Below are 15385 nucleotides of genomic sequence, written 5' to 3' on the forward strand. Positions count from 1 at the left end.
CCCTAGGGGTAAATATGATAGGGAGATAGGAGATATGAAGTTTTGTCATCCCTGGCACGTGACTGTCTAGACCAATCAGATTACGCGTTAAATAGAATTCTCATACTGAGGTATAATAATACACCACATTAGCACATTGTAATATTTCATTGCCATATAATACTATAATAGTATTAATTGCTCCACCTCGTACCAAAAGTTGCCATCACAAGAAATACATACAATATGTAAGTTAGATCACTGCTTGTATTATGATGTGTACTGATATTGGTAATTGGACTCCATGCTGTACCAATCACAATTAAGGTAAATAAATTTTGACAATTGCAGTAATACAACCAAATGATACAGTAAATAATACAATATACAATCAATCAATCATAAGCCTACTACATGTCTACGACCTATATTATTACGTAAAAGTCACGACATTCTTATAACGTTATTGACATCACTAAGTAAAGACAGTCATTGATTTAAAAAAAACTTGTCTAATAACATTGTCATGTGCTTAAATTGATATACATGTATATATGTATTTCACATGCTTACTTATGTAATTATCATTGACATACAGTATTACATTGATATGTGAAATTGTGTAATGAACATGCTGATTTATGTAACAGTTGACATACAGCATTATCTCAGTGGCAGATTACAGGTATATTTGGATAGAGGAATGTTAACATTATTTACATTACGATTTAATAGCTAGAGAAAAGTATACTATGAAAGGTGAAGATAACGATCAGTGATCAATCCCATAACTCCTATCAAGGTGAAGATAACGAACAGTGATCAATATCATAACTTCTATAAAGGTGAAGATAACGAACAGTGATCAATCCCATAACTCCTATCAAGGTGAAGATAACGAACAGTGATCAATCTCATAACTCCTATAAGCAATACAAAATAGAGAGTTGGGAAAACACGGACCCCTGGAATACAGAGGTGGAATCAGGTGCTTATGAGGAGTAAGCATCCCCGTGGCAGGGATAAATCTGATTGTTATGACTTATCAAATTATTATAACCCTTTCGTTTTCTGGTGCTATTTTTAAAAAAGCCGAAGCCAATGATTAAGGAATGTTGGTTTGGGTTATTGTTGTGGTTGTTTTAGTCTATCACTAATATAATACACTAGTTTATCTGAATGTTTTATCTATCAAAGATTTAAATTCTCTCCTTCACTACAATTTTGTAATCGGAGGGTAATTCTATTCCAAAACCGGTCATTTTGCATTCAGGGTTTGGTTTGACGCCGTCTGGAAGACGAATCTCAAACCGTTGCAATAGATTTGCACACATCAGCAGTATTTCCGGTTTGGCGACAGTTTCTCCCAAACAAACTCGGCGGCCTGCCGAGAAGGGAAGTCAACTGTCTGGTTTTGCTGGTTTCGATTTGCCATTTTCGTCAAGGTATCGATAAGGATCAAATTTCTTTGGTTCCCTCCAATATTTAGGATCGTGGTGTAACGCCCAGAAATTTATGAAGACGGTGGTGCCTTTAGGAATGTCGTATCCACCTATTTTTAAAAAGAAAATATGTCTAAATTCAGCAGTTATGTAATTACTCATAGATTAATGAATTTTGGAATAAGTCCTCAGTATCCCTTGCTTGTCGTAAGAGGCGACTAAATGAGTCGGTCCTTCGGATGAGACCGCAAAAACCGAGGTCTCGTGTCACAGCATGTGTGGCATGATAAAGATCTCTCCCTGCTCAAAGGCCATAAGCGCCGAGCATAGGCCTAAATTTTGCAGCCCTTCACCAGCAATGGTGACCTCTCCATCTGAGTGAAAAATTCTCGAGAGGGACGTTAAACAATATACAATTAATCAGTCATGAATTTCGTAGCATCAACATCTTCGCTAGCCAAGGGTGACGCTCCACGGTGTTTCTCTTTTCAGTGAAAAGAGAAACGTCGTGGAGCGTCATCCTTGGCTCGCGAAGATGTAGCATCAATTACATATCAATCACATTGTGGTTATATATATTTACATGAAACGTACATGCATTTGGGTAGGAAGGTATGTATGTAGGACAGTGTATGTATCCTGGTCCTGACACTCTTGTCTGATGCATCACACCACGCGCATGCGTGTTGTAGTAAACAAGTTAATCCTGAACGGAAATAAAGTTCAAGTACATATTGACGAACTAGGCCTATAACTGACAAAATTGTGTTTGCATTTACCACAATTTTGAATAAAAATATAGATATTCAACGTTTTAAAAATGCGTGTAGGTACAGTAATCAATATACATGTAGCATTTAATAGAAAAGGAAGGTTTCAAAATTCGGCATCCCTGCCTAACTCGAACTTTGATTATCTAAATGCTACGTACATCAATACCTCTATTATGCATTAGCATTTTAATTATCCGTGAAACGGGATGTAGTCCCGACATTGGGAACTAAAGTGTATCTATTATTAGAATATGCGTCCTGATATAACATCCTGTTCAAATCCTTGCATGTCAACATTTTATGCATAACATGGATGCTGTATTTTCTCAAACAGGTTTTCTGAGAGTATGTGGGACGGTAGCATTAGGAACTGTTATAATGTTGGTCCTGCGCAAGCTCCGACAGAAACCAAGGTAAATGACAAATCGCCAATTTGATGTTTACGTTTATGCTCATAATGTCGTACGCATCTCCAAGATCGCCTGGTTACGATTCAATTGACCTGGTATCCCAGAATTCTCTTTACACCGATATTTACACACGTACATGTATAGTGATATAGGAGATGCCTAGCAAGAAAGGGTAAGTTCCCATAAACAGTATTTATGTATTCTCAAATGATATTATATAAGGCCGAACTATTTTGTGATTTATGTAAATTAATTCATCGCAAAGTACGTGGGTTTTTTTCTCGAAATTGTATAAAATACAATGTGTATTTTTTCTTTTACTATTTGACAATGAAGATAGATAGATATATACATGGATGGATGAACATATAGAACGACATGAATGTATACATGTATAAATGACCAACGACACGAACAATTAGATAATTTTTGGGACGATATGTTCCTTCTTCAGGACAAACAAAAACGAAGCTTTTAGTTATTGGATGTTGTTATGTAATCTATTCTTTCAGAGAAGTAGACAAAACGTAGCCTACCTTCAGACTATGCTTATCCACGTTTCGAATGAGAATAGGGTGGTTGGTTGGTTGTATATTGTTTAACGGGACGCTCGATAATTTTCATTCATATTGAGACCTCACTATTGCATGTGTAGGGCTGTAAAATTTAGGTCTATGCTCGGCGCTTACGGCCTTTGAGCGGGAGGGATTTTTATCGCGACAGAGCTGTTGTGACATCTGGCCTTAGGTTTTGCGAGAATCGCCCCCATTTAATCACCTCTTACAACAGGCAAGGAGTACTGAGTCGGACCCCACAGGTAATCTCGCTACAAGTGTAACAGATGACATGTCTGCACTAGACTTTTTTTAATTGATACAATATTACAAAACGTTTTAAGATAATGCTTATTTCTATGTACTGTTTATTATTTAATTTTGTTCTAATGTTGTCAACTTGTTCATCATATGGAACAAAATGTAGAGGGAGAGAGAGTTTGATATAGTTCCCATCATTTTTTTCTTTTTTAAATGGACAGATGGTTTTGACCGGTTTTCTCATTTAGAAAGCAAGAATTGATCATCGACAGCAAATACACCAAATTCATATTTCTTTATAAATATTTTCAGTGAATTTAAAATGTAATACATTTTTGTAACAATATGCACAAAAGTGAAGAGACTCACATGTAGCCGGGTTTATATGTGACCAAATTTGAATCTACACTTAATGGTCAACAGTTTTGCAGTTACTTCCCTTACTCTTGAAATTGTTGGCGTGCTTTTGTTGCGGATCTAAGCTTAACGCAAATATATAAATATTGCATGTATTTGAGGGTAACATTGAAAATTTTCACCCCGAGAAAACCATTGTCAACCGAGGCGTATTTGTTTTATTATACTGAATGTTATGTAAACTGGAAAGCAGAAAAACTTACGTCTGTTTACATTTGATCAATCACTGTCGTGCGATATTTCGTATTTCGATGCGGGTACTCGCGTTTATTACAAACGTTCAAACAACGTCGTCTAGCAATCTACGGCGAACCGTACGCGCATAAATTTGACGCATGTGATAATTTTTTATAATATCACCCGTTGTCAAGTACTGTTACCCGTTGCTAGATACTATCACCCTGGGTCGCGTGTTTTCTGTTCTTAGAGGGTAACAATATGGTTTTTTTTTCAAATGCTTCTTGACCAATCAGGTTCGAGTATTTTACATGAAAGTATAATAATAGTATTTAACAAATGTGTCATGAGGTCAAATGCTGTCTGACATGTTTCATATCAACTGATATGTCGTTCTTTATATGCTGATCTTGACTAGGGTTTACAACGTTTACGTGATCAAGATATTTGTTTCATGGTGGGTGTGACGATACATTCTCCTCTTAGGCATCTGACACCACCTCTGGTGTTTCCAGGGGTCCATGTTTCATCTACTCTCAATTTTGTATTTTTCATCGGATTTATCTTCACTTGTTTAAAGTTAAGATTACGTTATAATTTTTTTAGTGTATTGAGTTTCAACACAGTGTAACATTTATCATAAAACAGGGTTTTATGGAGAACAGTTTATCAAAATGTACATTTCTAGAAACAAATGGTAGGATTGGGGAAGGGGGTGTTACATGTATAACCGCATTTGACGTTCATTTCTGTCTAAGTTATCGTGCAATTAAAACTCAGAATTTCAAAAGTAATCTGTGGGGAGGGGGGGGGGAGACGCTTTGGAATAAAAGCACGATGAGATCATGTAATGATATAAATATAGTTATTTGGGTTGAACTGTGCTATATACATATATGTATGTTAGTGGACACAAAACTTAATCTTCAGAAGATTTAATCATGCGTGAAAAACAGGTTTAAATACAAAGATGAACTAAAGATATTGATTTGACATAATTAACGCATTCCGTTCATTGGCAACTGGTGTACATATAGTAATGACTTTTTTTTGTCCACGGTATGACAGGCGAAGATAAAGAACAATGATCAATCTCGCAACTCGCACAAGCAATACAATATAGAGAGTTGGGAACACACAGACCCCTGGATATACCAGAGGTGGGATCAGGTGCCTAGAATCCCCTGTCGACTGGTCATACTCACCGTGGCCCAATATATTCGGTTGAGCATCACTGAAGAGACATTATTTGTCGAAATGCGCATTTGGTGCATCAAAATTGGTACCGTATAAGTTTTACATTGATCAGGATGAAATGATAAAAGAGTTGATATTGTATATGCCTTGGTTTTAGGCATATCTATTATTTTTTGCCGTTTGAAATATTGATTAAAAAATAACAAAGAATTGCAGATGTGCTGAAGACCTCCTGATCTAAAGATGTCGGGGACTAGTATTTACATACTTTGTTACATCATGACCCATTATTACCTGCGAAAAAACAAAGAAGGGACACATACATAAAATCAACGACTAAAATTATTATGCAGTCACAATAGTATTCATTCATTGCAACTTAAGGACATATGATACCCAAAAAATTGTTATTGAATTCCTTAAAACTGTTTGTAAATGTTTTAATATTGTTAAAACCCATATATGCCATCACCATGGTATGAAGTATCATTGCTACGCAGACGATACACAAGTGTACATGGTAATCAGACCAGAAAGGCACTGGGTAAACTACGTATCGCAGACATCGAACATTCTTAAATTAAATCAAGACAAGACTGAACTAATCATATTCTCAACGAAACAAAACTTGGACTGCACCCCTACACTACATCTCAAGTTGGGGGACCATACTATCACGAGTACAACATGCGTGAAAATTTAGGAATATTTTTTTATCAACATCTTACAATGGAAAAACAAGTGTCGTCAGTCGTCAAATCATGTCACCATCAGATTTTGAATATCGGGCAGATGAGACGTTACTTAACAAATGAAGCTTGCAAAACCCTGGTTAGCGCTTTTGTAACATCTAAACTTGATAATGGAAACTATCTATATTTTGGAGCTGGGGGAAAAAATATTGGACCGTTTGTAACGGGTGCAGAATACTGCTGCTCGTCTAGTTACGAGGTATCAGAAAAGGGAACACATATTTTCGATTCTAGCGGAACTCCATTGGCTTTCCTTCAATTACCGTTCCCAATTCACGATGTGACCTATACATATTGTTCCTTCCACGGATCTGTGCCGTCATACATCGCAAGTCTTTTACATGAATACAAGGCACATTTACCATTACGGTCAGAATCGATATCGCGACATGTGGTGCCAAAACAAAAATACAGACAACGCCAAATCAGCTGGGTTGCAGCACATTTGTGGAATGACCTTCAAGATGACAACAAGAAGTCAACGTCTTTTGAAATATTCAAAACACATCTTAAAACTCATTTTTATCAATTAGGTTTTTATATTATAACATGTATAAATTGTGCTTATAATTATCAAACACCAAAAAAAGTAAAAGGGAGAAAAAGAGGGGGAAAGCTTAGCTATCGATCTTAATTAAAGTGTTTTATTTCGATAATTTTACAGATATAAGATTTTATGTCATACTGTCATTGAATTGTGTTTTATTGTTGCATTCCTCTTCTTACCCCTGTAAACATCAACTTATTTGTCAGTAGCCTACCTCGATTTAAAAACTGATCATACGCAAAACTCGATTTAAAAATACATTGATCATAAGGAGGACATATTTTGCATATCAAATCGATTGAGGGAAGACCTGATCAACAAAGACTACGTAGATTTTGTCAATGATGAACTCCAGCATTTCAAAAAAAGGTAATCGTGCGTTAAATCAGTGCTGTTTACCAAAGTAGTTTTATATGATTTATCACATCATTTGAATGTTTTCGTGTTCCATTTTTTTTTCAAGAAGCAGCTGTCTGTGATTTAGAAAAGCGTAGTCTTTAATGTATTGTGAGGAATGGTTGTGCAAATTGTTGAAAAGTCACAAGTGTTGATATGGGGAAAGTTTTGTAATCTCAAATTTACTATAACTTTTCTCTTTCACGGCAGTTAATATGTTTTGCAGAAAAGCCTACCCGAGTGACATAGTGGTTCACCATCAGCCGGGCCGGGGTCCATTTTCTCCTAGTATGACACCGTTTGCCGTAAAACTAGAGACCTTTCTTAGAATGACAAAAGTACCAAGTATGGTAAGAAAATAGTTACTACCACTAGATTCTTGTTTCATTTTAAAGAATGTTAAAGACTTTGACTTATTTCCTATAGATGATAAGGTATCGGCGCACTGACTGTACATGTATTTTGCAAACAGAGTTACATGTACCGATATCAGAGAAGCACGGTTACACTGAAACATAATATATATCCTCCATGTTGGAAACAGTAGACACTGTTTAAGGGCCCCTCTATACACCATAGAAAAATCTTCTTGGGACATTGAAAAACTTATATCCCATAAATGTGAATGTCTTGACATTTTCATGATATGTCCCGTTTTAATGATCCTCTTTTACACTATTGAGAAATGTTTTGTTAACAATTGAGAAACTTTGCATAAAGATGTACGTATTGAGTTTCTCTTGACACATGGGTATATGTCATATTGCCCCAGGAAATCTTTTAAAGTCTACGAAAAACTGATGAACAGAAACCAATATTATTGACTTAAAATGACAACGGTTGTTAGATAAAACATTCAGTAACCTTTTCGTGGTCTAATACTATGACAGCTACTACAATTGGTTAAAATTGTATAAATCACTGCAAAGTTCAGTTTATTACATTATATACCAAAGGACAGATCACTCTAACTACAGAATACTAGCTCTCTAGTGTATGGAGGAACCTTCAGAGAGTAAATTCTAATTTTGATCTACAACATCCGCATAGATTTGTAATTCAAAGTGATGGACGTGTAGTGTTTTTATGTTATGTATTCTTGTTATCAGGAAAATCATATTATGAACTGTTAAGAAACTCAGTTATTCTTTCATCACTTATTTTATAGAATGTTTATGATAGCAGAAGAAATAGAAGCTCCAAAGGTAAAATGACCTGGATTGAATACAATGGAGAAGCAATTGCAGATTCAGAAATTTGTATTGAATTCATTAAAAATAAATTCAATGTTGACTTGAACAAAGATTTCACCCCAGAGGAAATAGCGTCTGGTTTCATGATTCAAAAAATGGTGGAAGAACATTTGTATTGGTAGGTCACTATTTCACGATACACTTTGAAAGCTAAAAAAGGCTTATGGTCAAAATTGAAATGAAGGTTATTGGACTAACATGTGCACGGGGTGTATGCTACATGTTGTGCACGGGGTGTATGCTATCTTATTTCTTTTACAGATAATTAGTGCGTAATATTCAATTTAAAGCATACCGATTGTAGTAGTACTTCTATTTGTTGTTTAATATAAGAGTACAGTCATGCATTAGTACTAGCCTAATTTATTGAATGAAACGACTTACGTTACATACATGTTTACAATCCATTTACACGTGGTATATGTCCTGAAGTTATTTATACGTGTTAAATGTTTATCCACTGTTGCTTTGCAATTGGCCTTCTGAATAAATTGTCTATAATTGGGAGAGAAACGTAAATTACATGTTTATGCAACTATATAATCATGTTGTCTAACACCTCTTCATTCTCAGTATAAAGAAAATATACTAAAGTAATATATAAATACAGAGAGAGAAAATATTTTCTACAAATGAGTGACGGAAAGCGAACTTCGTAAGCTTAAGCTTCTTGTGTATGGGAATATGTTTGATTCCATTATACCTATACATGTACGACTACATGAAAGGTGAAGATAACGAACAGTGATCAATCTCACGGACCCCTGAATATACCAGAGATGGGATCAGGCTTCTAGAAGGAGTAAGCATCCCCTGTTGACCGGTCACACTCGCAATGAGCCCTATATCTTGAGCAGGTAAACGGAGTTATTCGTAGTCAAAATCACATATATTTGTCGAAATGCGCATCTGGTGCATCAAAATTGGTACCGTATAAGTTTTACATATAGTAGATTGAAACCAACTACAGTATCCAAATATTAAAAAGGTTTGCTGACACATCGTTGAATATTTTCTCAATGGTTTACGATGCTTGAGAGCCTTTTGATGAGGGACACATTAAACCCCTTTCCCCATGCATCTTTCAAACCACTATATGAAAGATGGAGATAACGAAAAGTGATTAATGTAAAACTTATATGGTACCAATTTTGATGCACCATCAAAGGTGAAGATAACGAACATTGATCAATCTCATAACTGCTACAAGCAATACAAAATAGATAGCTGGGCAAACACGGACCCCTGAACACACCAGAGGTGGGATCTGGTGCCTAGGAGGAGTAAGCATCCCCTGTCGACCGGTCACATCCGCCGTGAGCCCTATATCCTGATAAGGTAAACGGAGTTATCCGTAGTCAAAATCAGTGTGCCAACAATGGCCTAACAATCGGTATGAAACACGTCAGACAGCATTTGACCTAGTAGCAGGTTGTATTGACGAACTATATCGTTATAACGACCATAGAATTTGCGAAATCCTGACTTCAATCGAGACTGTTGAAACCCCTATACCATCAACTTGTTTGTCAGTAGTTTACCTCAATTTAAAAACTGACTATACGCAGAACAAGTTCTTGCATATCGAATCAGTTGAGATATATAAACACCATATGCAGGTGATAATGGAATATTGCTACATAAATATGGGAAGTCGACGATGGAGAAGCGGAAATCATTCCGTTTGTCATACAGTTGAGTCGTCAGTTTGTCGTTAATGTCTACTTTCAATAAAATATCTAAGTATGAAGGAGAAGTGGACGACTCTGTGTTGTCCTTGATTTCGAGCTCAATCTCATAAATCCCATAAGCAATACAAAATAGATAGTTGGGCAAACACGGACCCTGGATACACCAGAGGTGGGATCAGGTGCCTAGGAGGAGTAAGCATCCCCTGTCGACCGGTCACATCCGTCGTGATCCCTATACATGTATTTCTTTCGATATGCGAAAGGAAAAATAAACTGAAAATGGATCTTTTTAAAAGTAAAATAGAACTTACAATACTCGTAAACTACACGTTCATGCATGTGAGTATAAATTTTGATTTATACTGCAAATCTTAAATTCTTCTTAACATATCTGAGGTTTTTCTTATATTTGGGACACGTTTGAGACGTATCATTGTGTGGTGAGATGTGCCTGTTTTGTCCATAGTTGTCTTTGAATCCACGAACCTCGACCATCTATATTGCCGTTTCAGTAGCCTACACCCCGGTAACAACATAGCCTACACCCCGCATGTTGGGCTATACTCGTTGGTATATTGTGGTTCATGTTATTTTCATGGTAAATAATTGCATCAGATTAAACACACTACACGTGCATGGGAAAATCATCTGACCAAGGTACATGCATATCCTACAAATAATTCATGTCATACATGTCGATATAAGCTGTTTTATAATTTAACTGTCTCTTCCAGGACAATGACATTGAATCGTTGGGTGTACGAGCTCGGGTTAAGAATTCACTCCATTATACCTCTGCCTTTTTATATGAGATACCTCATTTGCCGCCATATAAGTAAACAGACATATGCTCATGGCATAGGCAGACACAGCGAGGAGGAAGTTCAAAACTTCATGACCCACGATCTGGAGAACCTCTCCGTGTATATGGGTATGTTTTCCAACATACTATATATCTACATGAAAGGTGAAGATAACGAACAGGGATCAATCTCATAAATGCTATAAAATAATCAAAACTGTGAGGAATGCAAACATGGACTTCTGGGAATACCAGGGGTGGGATCAGGTGTCCACGTATACTGTATAGTGAGCATCCCTTATTGATGGCCACACGTGTACATGTACCCCCATGACCCCATTATCTTGATCAGCATTCGACCTAATAACTTGCTGCCTTTGTAAATAAGACCATTTTAACAACTATTGAATTTGCAAAATGGTTCCTTAAAAATAGAGACAGTTGAGACTCCTGTATCATCAATTAACCTGTCCGGATTCAAACGTTGATCGTATGTAGAACATTCTCTCGCGTATTAAATCAGTTGAGAGAAATAATCACTACATGTATATGCAAGTGAGAATGAAAAATTACTACGTACTTCTTATTTTTGATAGATTTTTACTTTGGCTTACTCCGTTCACCCTGTTTAGAGGGTATGATGAGGGTGAGTGTAACGGTTCAACAGGGAATGCTTACTCCTCACAGGCACCTGATTCCACTTAGGAGTCCGTGTTTGTTCTGCGCTTCATTTTGTATTTTCTATGGTATTTATGAGACTGATCACCTTTAATGCAATCACTGTACATAGGAGTACACAGGATTTATCAGATTGATCAATATCTTCATATTCCAGGAAGATATTGAAAAATACATGAAGAGAAACAAGATATTAAAATTAACTAGGAAAATCGCAGATTGTTATTCTGAATGATCATTGAACCGTATAGACAGGAGTTTAGGAGTATTGTACACCTTTGTTATTGATAATTGAACAAATGGTAGAGAGTGAGAGAGTTAAAACAATAAGCACTGTATAAATCTGTACGTATTGTACCCCATCCTATAAACAATCCAGAATTACTGAATTCATAAGATGTTTCATTTTAGGATCCAAAAAGTTCCTGCTTGGAGATAAACCTTCTCAGGCCGATTGCGCGGTGTTTGGGATGTTGTCACAATTCTACTGGGAGGGATTTGGAGGCAAAACAGAGGAAGCAATAAAAAGTAACACATCGTCATCGTGTTGAAATTTTCATTCAAAATAATCTTTTATTTAGAACTCGATATAAAACTGTTTCTGTAAAGGTGGCGCATTACACTAAAGGCTTGTTTAAAGGGAAAGGCAACCCGAAATTTTTTTTACATGATAAATGATAGGATTAGTTATATGATAAAGATTTGTCATACTATTCTGTTGATATACGGCCAAGATAAGCTTCAGTACTAATTTGAAAACGTTAAAAATTGAAATTCCCGCCATCTATACAGGCTGCCATGATGCGGAACTCTTTTGTATTCAAGACCACAAAAATCAATAATTTTGACGTCACACCGTCTATTTCGGTTTTGATGAGATTCTAAGATCATCAAAGATGTGCATGTGGTATATTTTACGAATACATTATAAATAGGTGGATATCTTCTTGTCAAGCAGTTAATTACACTAATGCGAAGTGAAAAAAGCCCCCCCCCCCCCCTCGAAATTCATGACCCAACAAAGTTATTTGAAAAGAAAATACTATGTAAACTGTGGATCCATCATTTGAGTAATGACAAGTTGAGGTTTGAGACATTTACATGTAAGAAGAAACAAGTACCATCTACCTGGTCTGCGACTTGACTGAACGTCTTCTTTTCCTAAATTCTTCTTGCGAAAGAACGGGCTCAAATCTATACGGCTCCAAACTTAACTGTTCGTGACTTGTCATGTTTACAGTGCTGCTGATGAAATAAACCGGAAACGACGGTGTGACGTAATAAATTAAACTTCAATGGCCGCTCTTTTAGCGGCGGGTAATTTGAAATATACGATAGATTAATATTGATTTAATTGTTAAAGGATTTTTGTTGTTAAAGACTGCCATTTACGATATCAGTAAGTAATACTTTATTCATAAAGGCAACAATTGGTTAGGGTTGCCTTTCCCTTTAAGCACCTTATATGAAACATGATTTCATAATCGAAAGAGTGATACAAGCTGTCGATTATTTTATATGAAATTTTTGTGATTTTTTTCCGGAATGATGATAAAGGTATTTTGTTACAAATAGATATTTTCAAACTGAACTTTGATTTGATGCATGTTATGAATAGCTAATAAAACCCGCAAAGAAGACCAATGTAAATGTTCTAATTTTCTAATTAATCTTTTTTATAAAAATTATAACGATTCATTATTAGTAATTTTTAAATCTAAGACTAAAATCTTTAAAAAAATATGTCATTTGGAAAAAAAAAATAGATGCTTACTCCTCCTAGGGACCTGATCCCACCTCTGGTGTATCCAGGGGTCCGTGTTTGCCCAACTATCTACTTTGTATTTCTTGTAGCAGTTATGAGATTGATCACTGTTCGTTAGCTTCACCTTTCATTAGACAAATATACTTCAAAACAAAATTGAATTGAAAGGTGCAATTTCAGAAATGTCATTTTTTGAGATTTGAATCAAACCAGAGAAAAGGTACTGATCCCGCTCAACTTTGATAGAAATTACGAAAATAATCACTTTATTGCTAATTATGTGCACTTTTCATTTATTTAATTGCTGTTATAAAATTTAGAAATTCATTTCAAAATTAAGGATTATCTCCCTCATGCATAGCTCTTATCCTTGGACGAATTTGGCTCCACTTTTTTGGCACGCTGTTTTTGGCTATATTTAGCTCTAAAACTTCATAGTTATTTCGGATTTCAAACATTTCGGTTGAGCATCACTGAAGAGACATTATTTGTCGAAATGCGCATCTGGTGCATCAAAATTGGTACCGTATAAGTTTTACATTATGACCCCTGGGTCGAGGCCTCTGCTGGTGGACTGTTAGTCCCCGAGGGTCTCTACAGCCCAGTAGCTAAGTACTTCGTTACTAGCTTGAAAATACGGATGTATATTTAATTGCTGTTATAAAATTTAGAAATTCATTTCAAAATTAAGGATTATCTCCCTCATGCATAGCTCTTATCCTTGGACGAATTTGGCTCCACTTTTTTGACACGCTGTTTTTGGCTATATTTAGCTCTAAAACTTCATAGTTATTTCGGATTTCAAACATTTCGGTTGAGCATCACTGAAGAGACATTATTTGTCGAAATGCGCATCTGGTACATCAAAATTGGTACCGTATAAGTTTTACATCAAGAAATTAATTCCACTTTTTTATAATTCCGATCGGGCTCGGTTCAAATATAAAAAATCGCAATATTTCTAAATTTTAGCCTATTTATTTCAATTTCTTTTTAAAATACATTTGTCCTATATATCTTTTTTTCTAATTAAAATTTTGTTTAAAGATTTTTGACATAAATTTAAAGATACTAACAAATAACGTTTTCAATTTTCATAAATATTTTTCATTAAAAAAAATCAGAACATCTATTTGAGTCTTTTAGGCATGTTTTATTATACATTCAGACATATATCATGCATCAAATCACAGCAAATTTGGACTCTAACATGTAACATGAAAGGTGAAGATAATGAATAGTGACCTATAAGGAATACAAACTAAAAGGTGGACAAACAAGAACCCCTGGACATCCCAGAAGTGGGATCAGGTGCCTAGGAAGAGTAAGTATCCCCCGTCAACCGGTCACATCCATCGTGAGCCCTGTCTTGATCAGGTAAATGGAGTAATCCGGGTTCATCTCTTATTTACAAGTAAAACATCTTTTTTTTTTATTCCGGAAAAAAATTATTTAATATAATTGAGAGGTTGTATCACTCTTGCGATGGTGAGATCATACTTCATAAGAGGTCTTGTAATGAACCATTAAATGGAATTTTGATGTAATGGGCCACCTTAATGATTTTGATTTCACCTACACAGAATTTCCAAACCTATGCAGTTATTGTAATCGAATGAAAGCCGAATTCTGGCCAGATTGGGAGGAGTGCATAACTCATGGTGGAACGAGAAAAGCAACGAAATAAGTCAACCTTTAACTTAATAGAACTCCCAGTGTGTATTGTCATTATATGAAATGTATGTCGATGTGATATTTTACTTCAACATAAAAATAATTAAAAAAATTAATTTCGCATACCTTTCATACGTCATGGAATAAAGCGTTTTTCGTACAATAAATCCAAGAATCCACAGATTGTGTTGCATTATGTAATAATGCATGTATTTGCAAAGCTGTGCAGAAAGGTATATGATCCTTGATGTTTACAGAAATAATGTAACATAGTTATGCTTTGTTTTGTATGCGTGACTATGTATGCGTATCTAATAAACGAATTTACTGCACCGTAAAGTTACATTAAGCCACCCTGGTCTATAATCAATTGATCCGGGTTATAGTAGGTCCTCAGTACCCCCTTGCTTGTCGTAAGAGGCGACTAAATGGGGCGGTCCTTCGGATGAGACTGCAAAAACCGAGGTCCCGTGTCATAGTAGGTGTGGCACAATAAAGATCCCTTCCTGCTCAATGGCCATAAGCGCCGAGCATAGGCCTAAATTTTACAGTCCTTCAACGGCAGTGGTGACGTCTCCATATGGGTGAACTATTCTCGAGAGGGACGTTAAACAATA

At 35.8% G+C, this 15385-nt stretch overlaps 1 protein-coding gene and 1 pseudogene across 1 annotated transcript; one reads left to right on the forward strand and one right to left on the reverse strand.

Annotated features, from left to right (window-relative positions):
- Positions 1-226: 226 nt before the first annotated feature.
- LOC125668168 (steroid 17-alpha-hydroxylase/17,20 lyase-like) overlaps positions 227-15385 on the reverse strand; it is a 29598-nt pseudogene continuing 14439 nt past the window's right edge.
- LOC125668172 (failed axon connections homolog) lies at positions 2451-14949 on the forward strand. Its single transcript, XM_048901997.2, has 6 exons — positions 2451-2607; positions 7132-7255; positions 8074-8276; positions 10584-10780; positions 11741-11857; positions 14678-14949. Exons 1-6 carry the CDS (start codon positions 2495-2497, stop codon positions 14779-14781), a joined length of 858 nt encoding a protein of 285 aa, XP_048757954.2. The 5' UTR covers positions 2451-2494; the 3' UTR covers positions 14782-14949.

The sequence above is a fragment of the Ostrea edulis genome, chromosome 4 (assembly GCF_947568905.1).
Source record: "Ostrea edulis chromosome 4, xbOstEdul1.1, whole genome shotgun sequence".
Taxonomy (NCBI): Eukaryota; Metazoa; Mollusca; class Bivalvia; order Ostreida; family Ostreidae; genus Ostrea; species Ostrea edulis.

Excerpts from the sequence above, each read along its gene's own strand:
- LOC125668172 (XM_048901997.2), top strand. The coding sequence starts at position 2,495 with ATGCATAACATGGATGCTGTATTTTCTCAAACAGGTTTTCTGAGAGTA. Across the intron at positions 2,608-7,131 it reads AAGCTCCGACAGAAACCAAG|AAAAGCCTACCCGAGTGACA; the intron begins GTAAATGACAAA and ends TATGTTTTGCAG. Across the intron at positions 8,277-10,583 it reads GTGGAAGAACATTTGTATTG|GACAATGACATTGAATCGTT; the intron begins GTAGGTCACTAT and ends TGTCTCTTCCAG.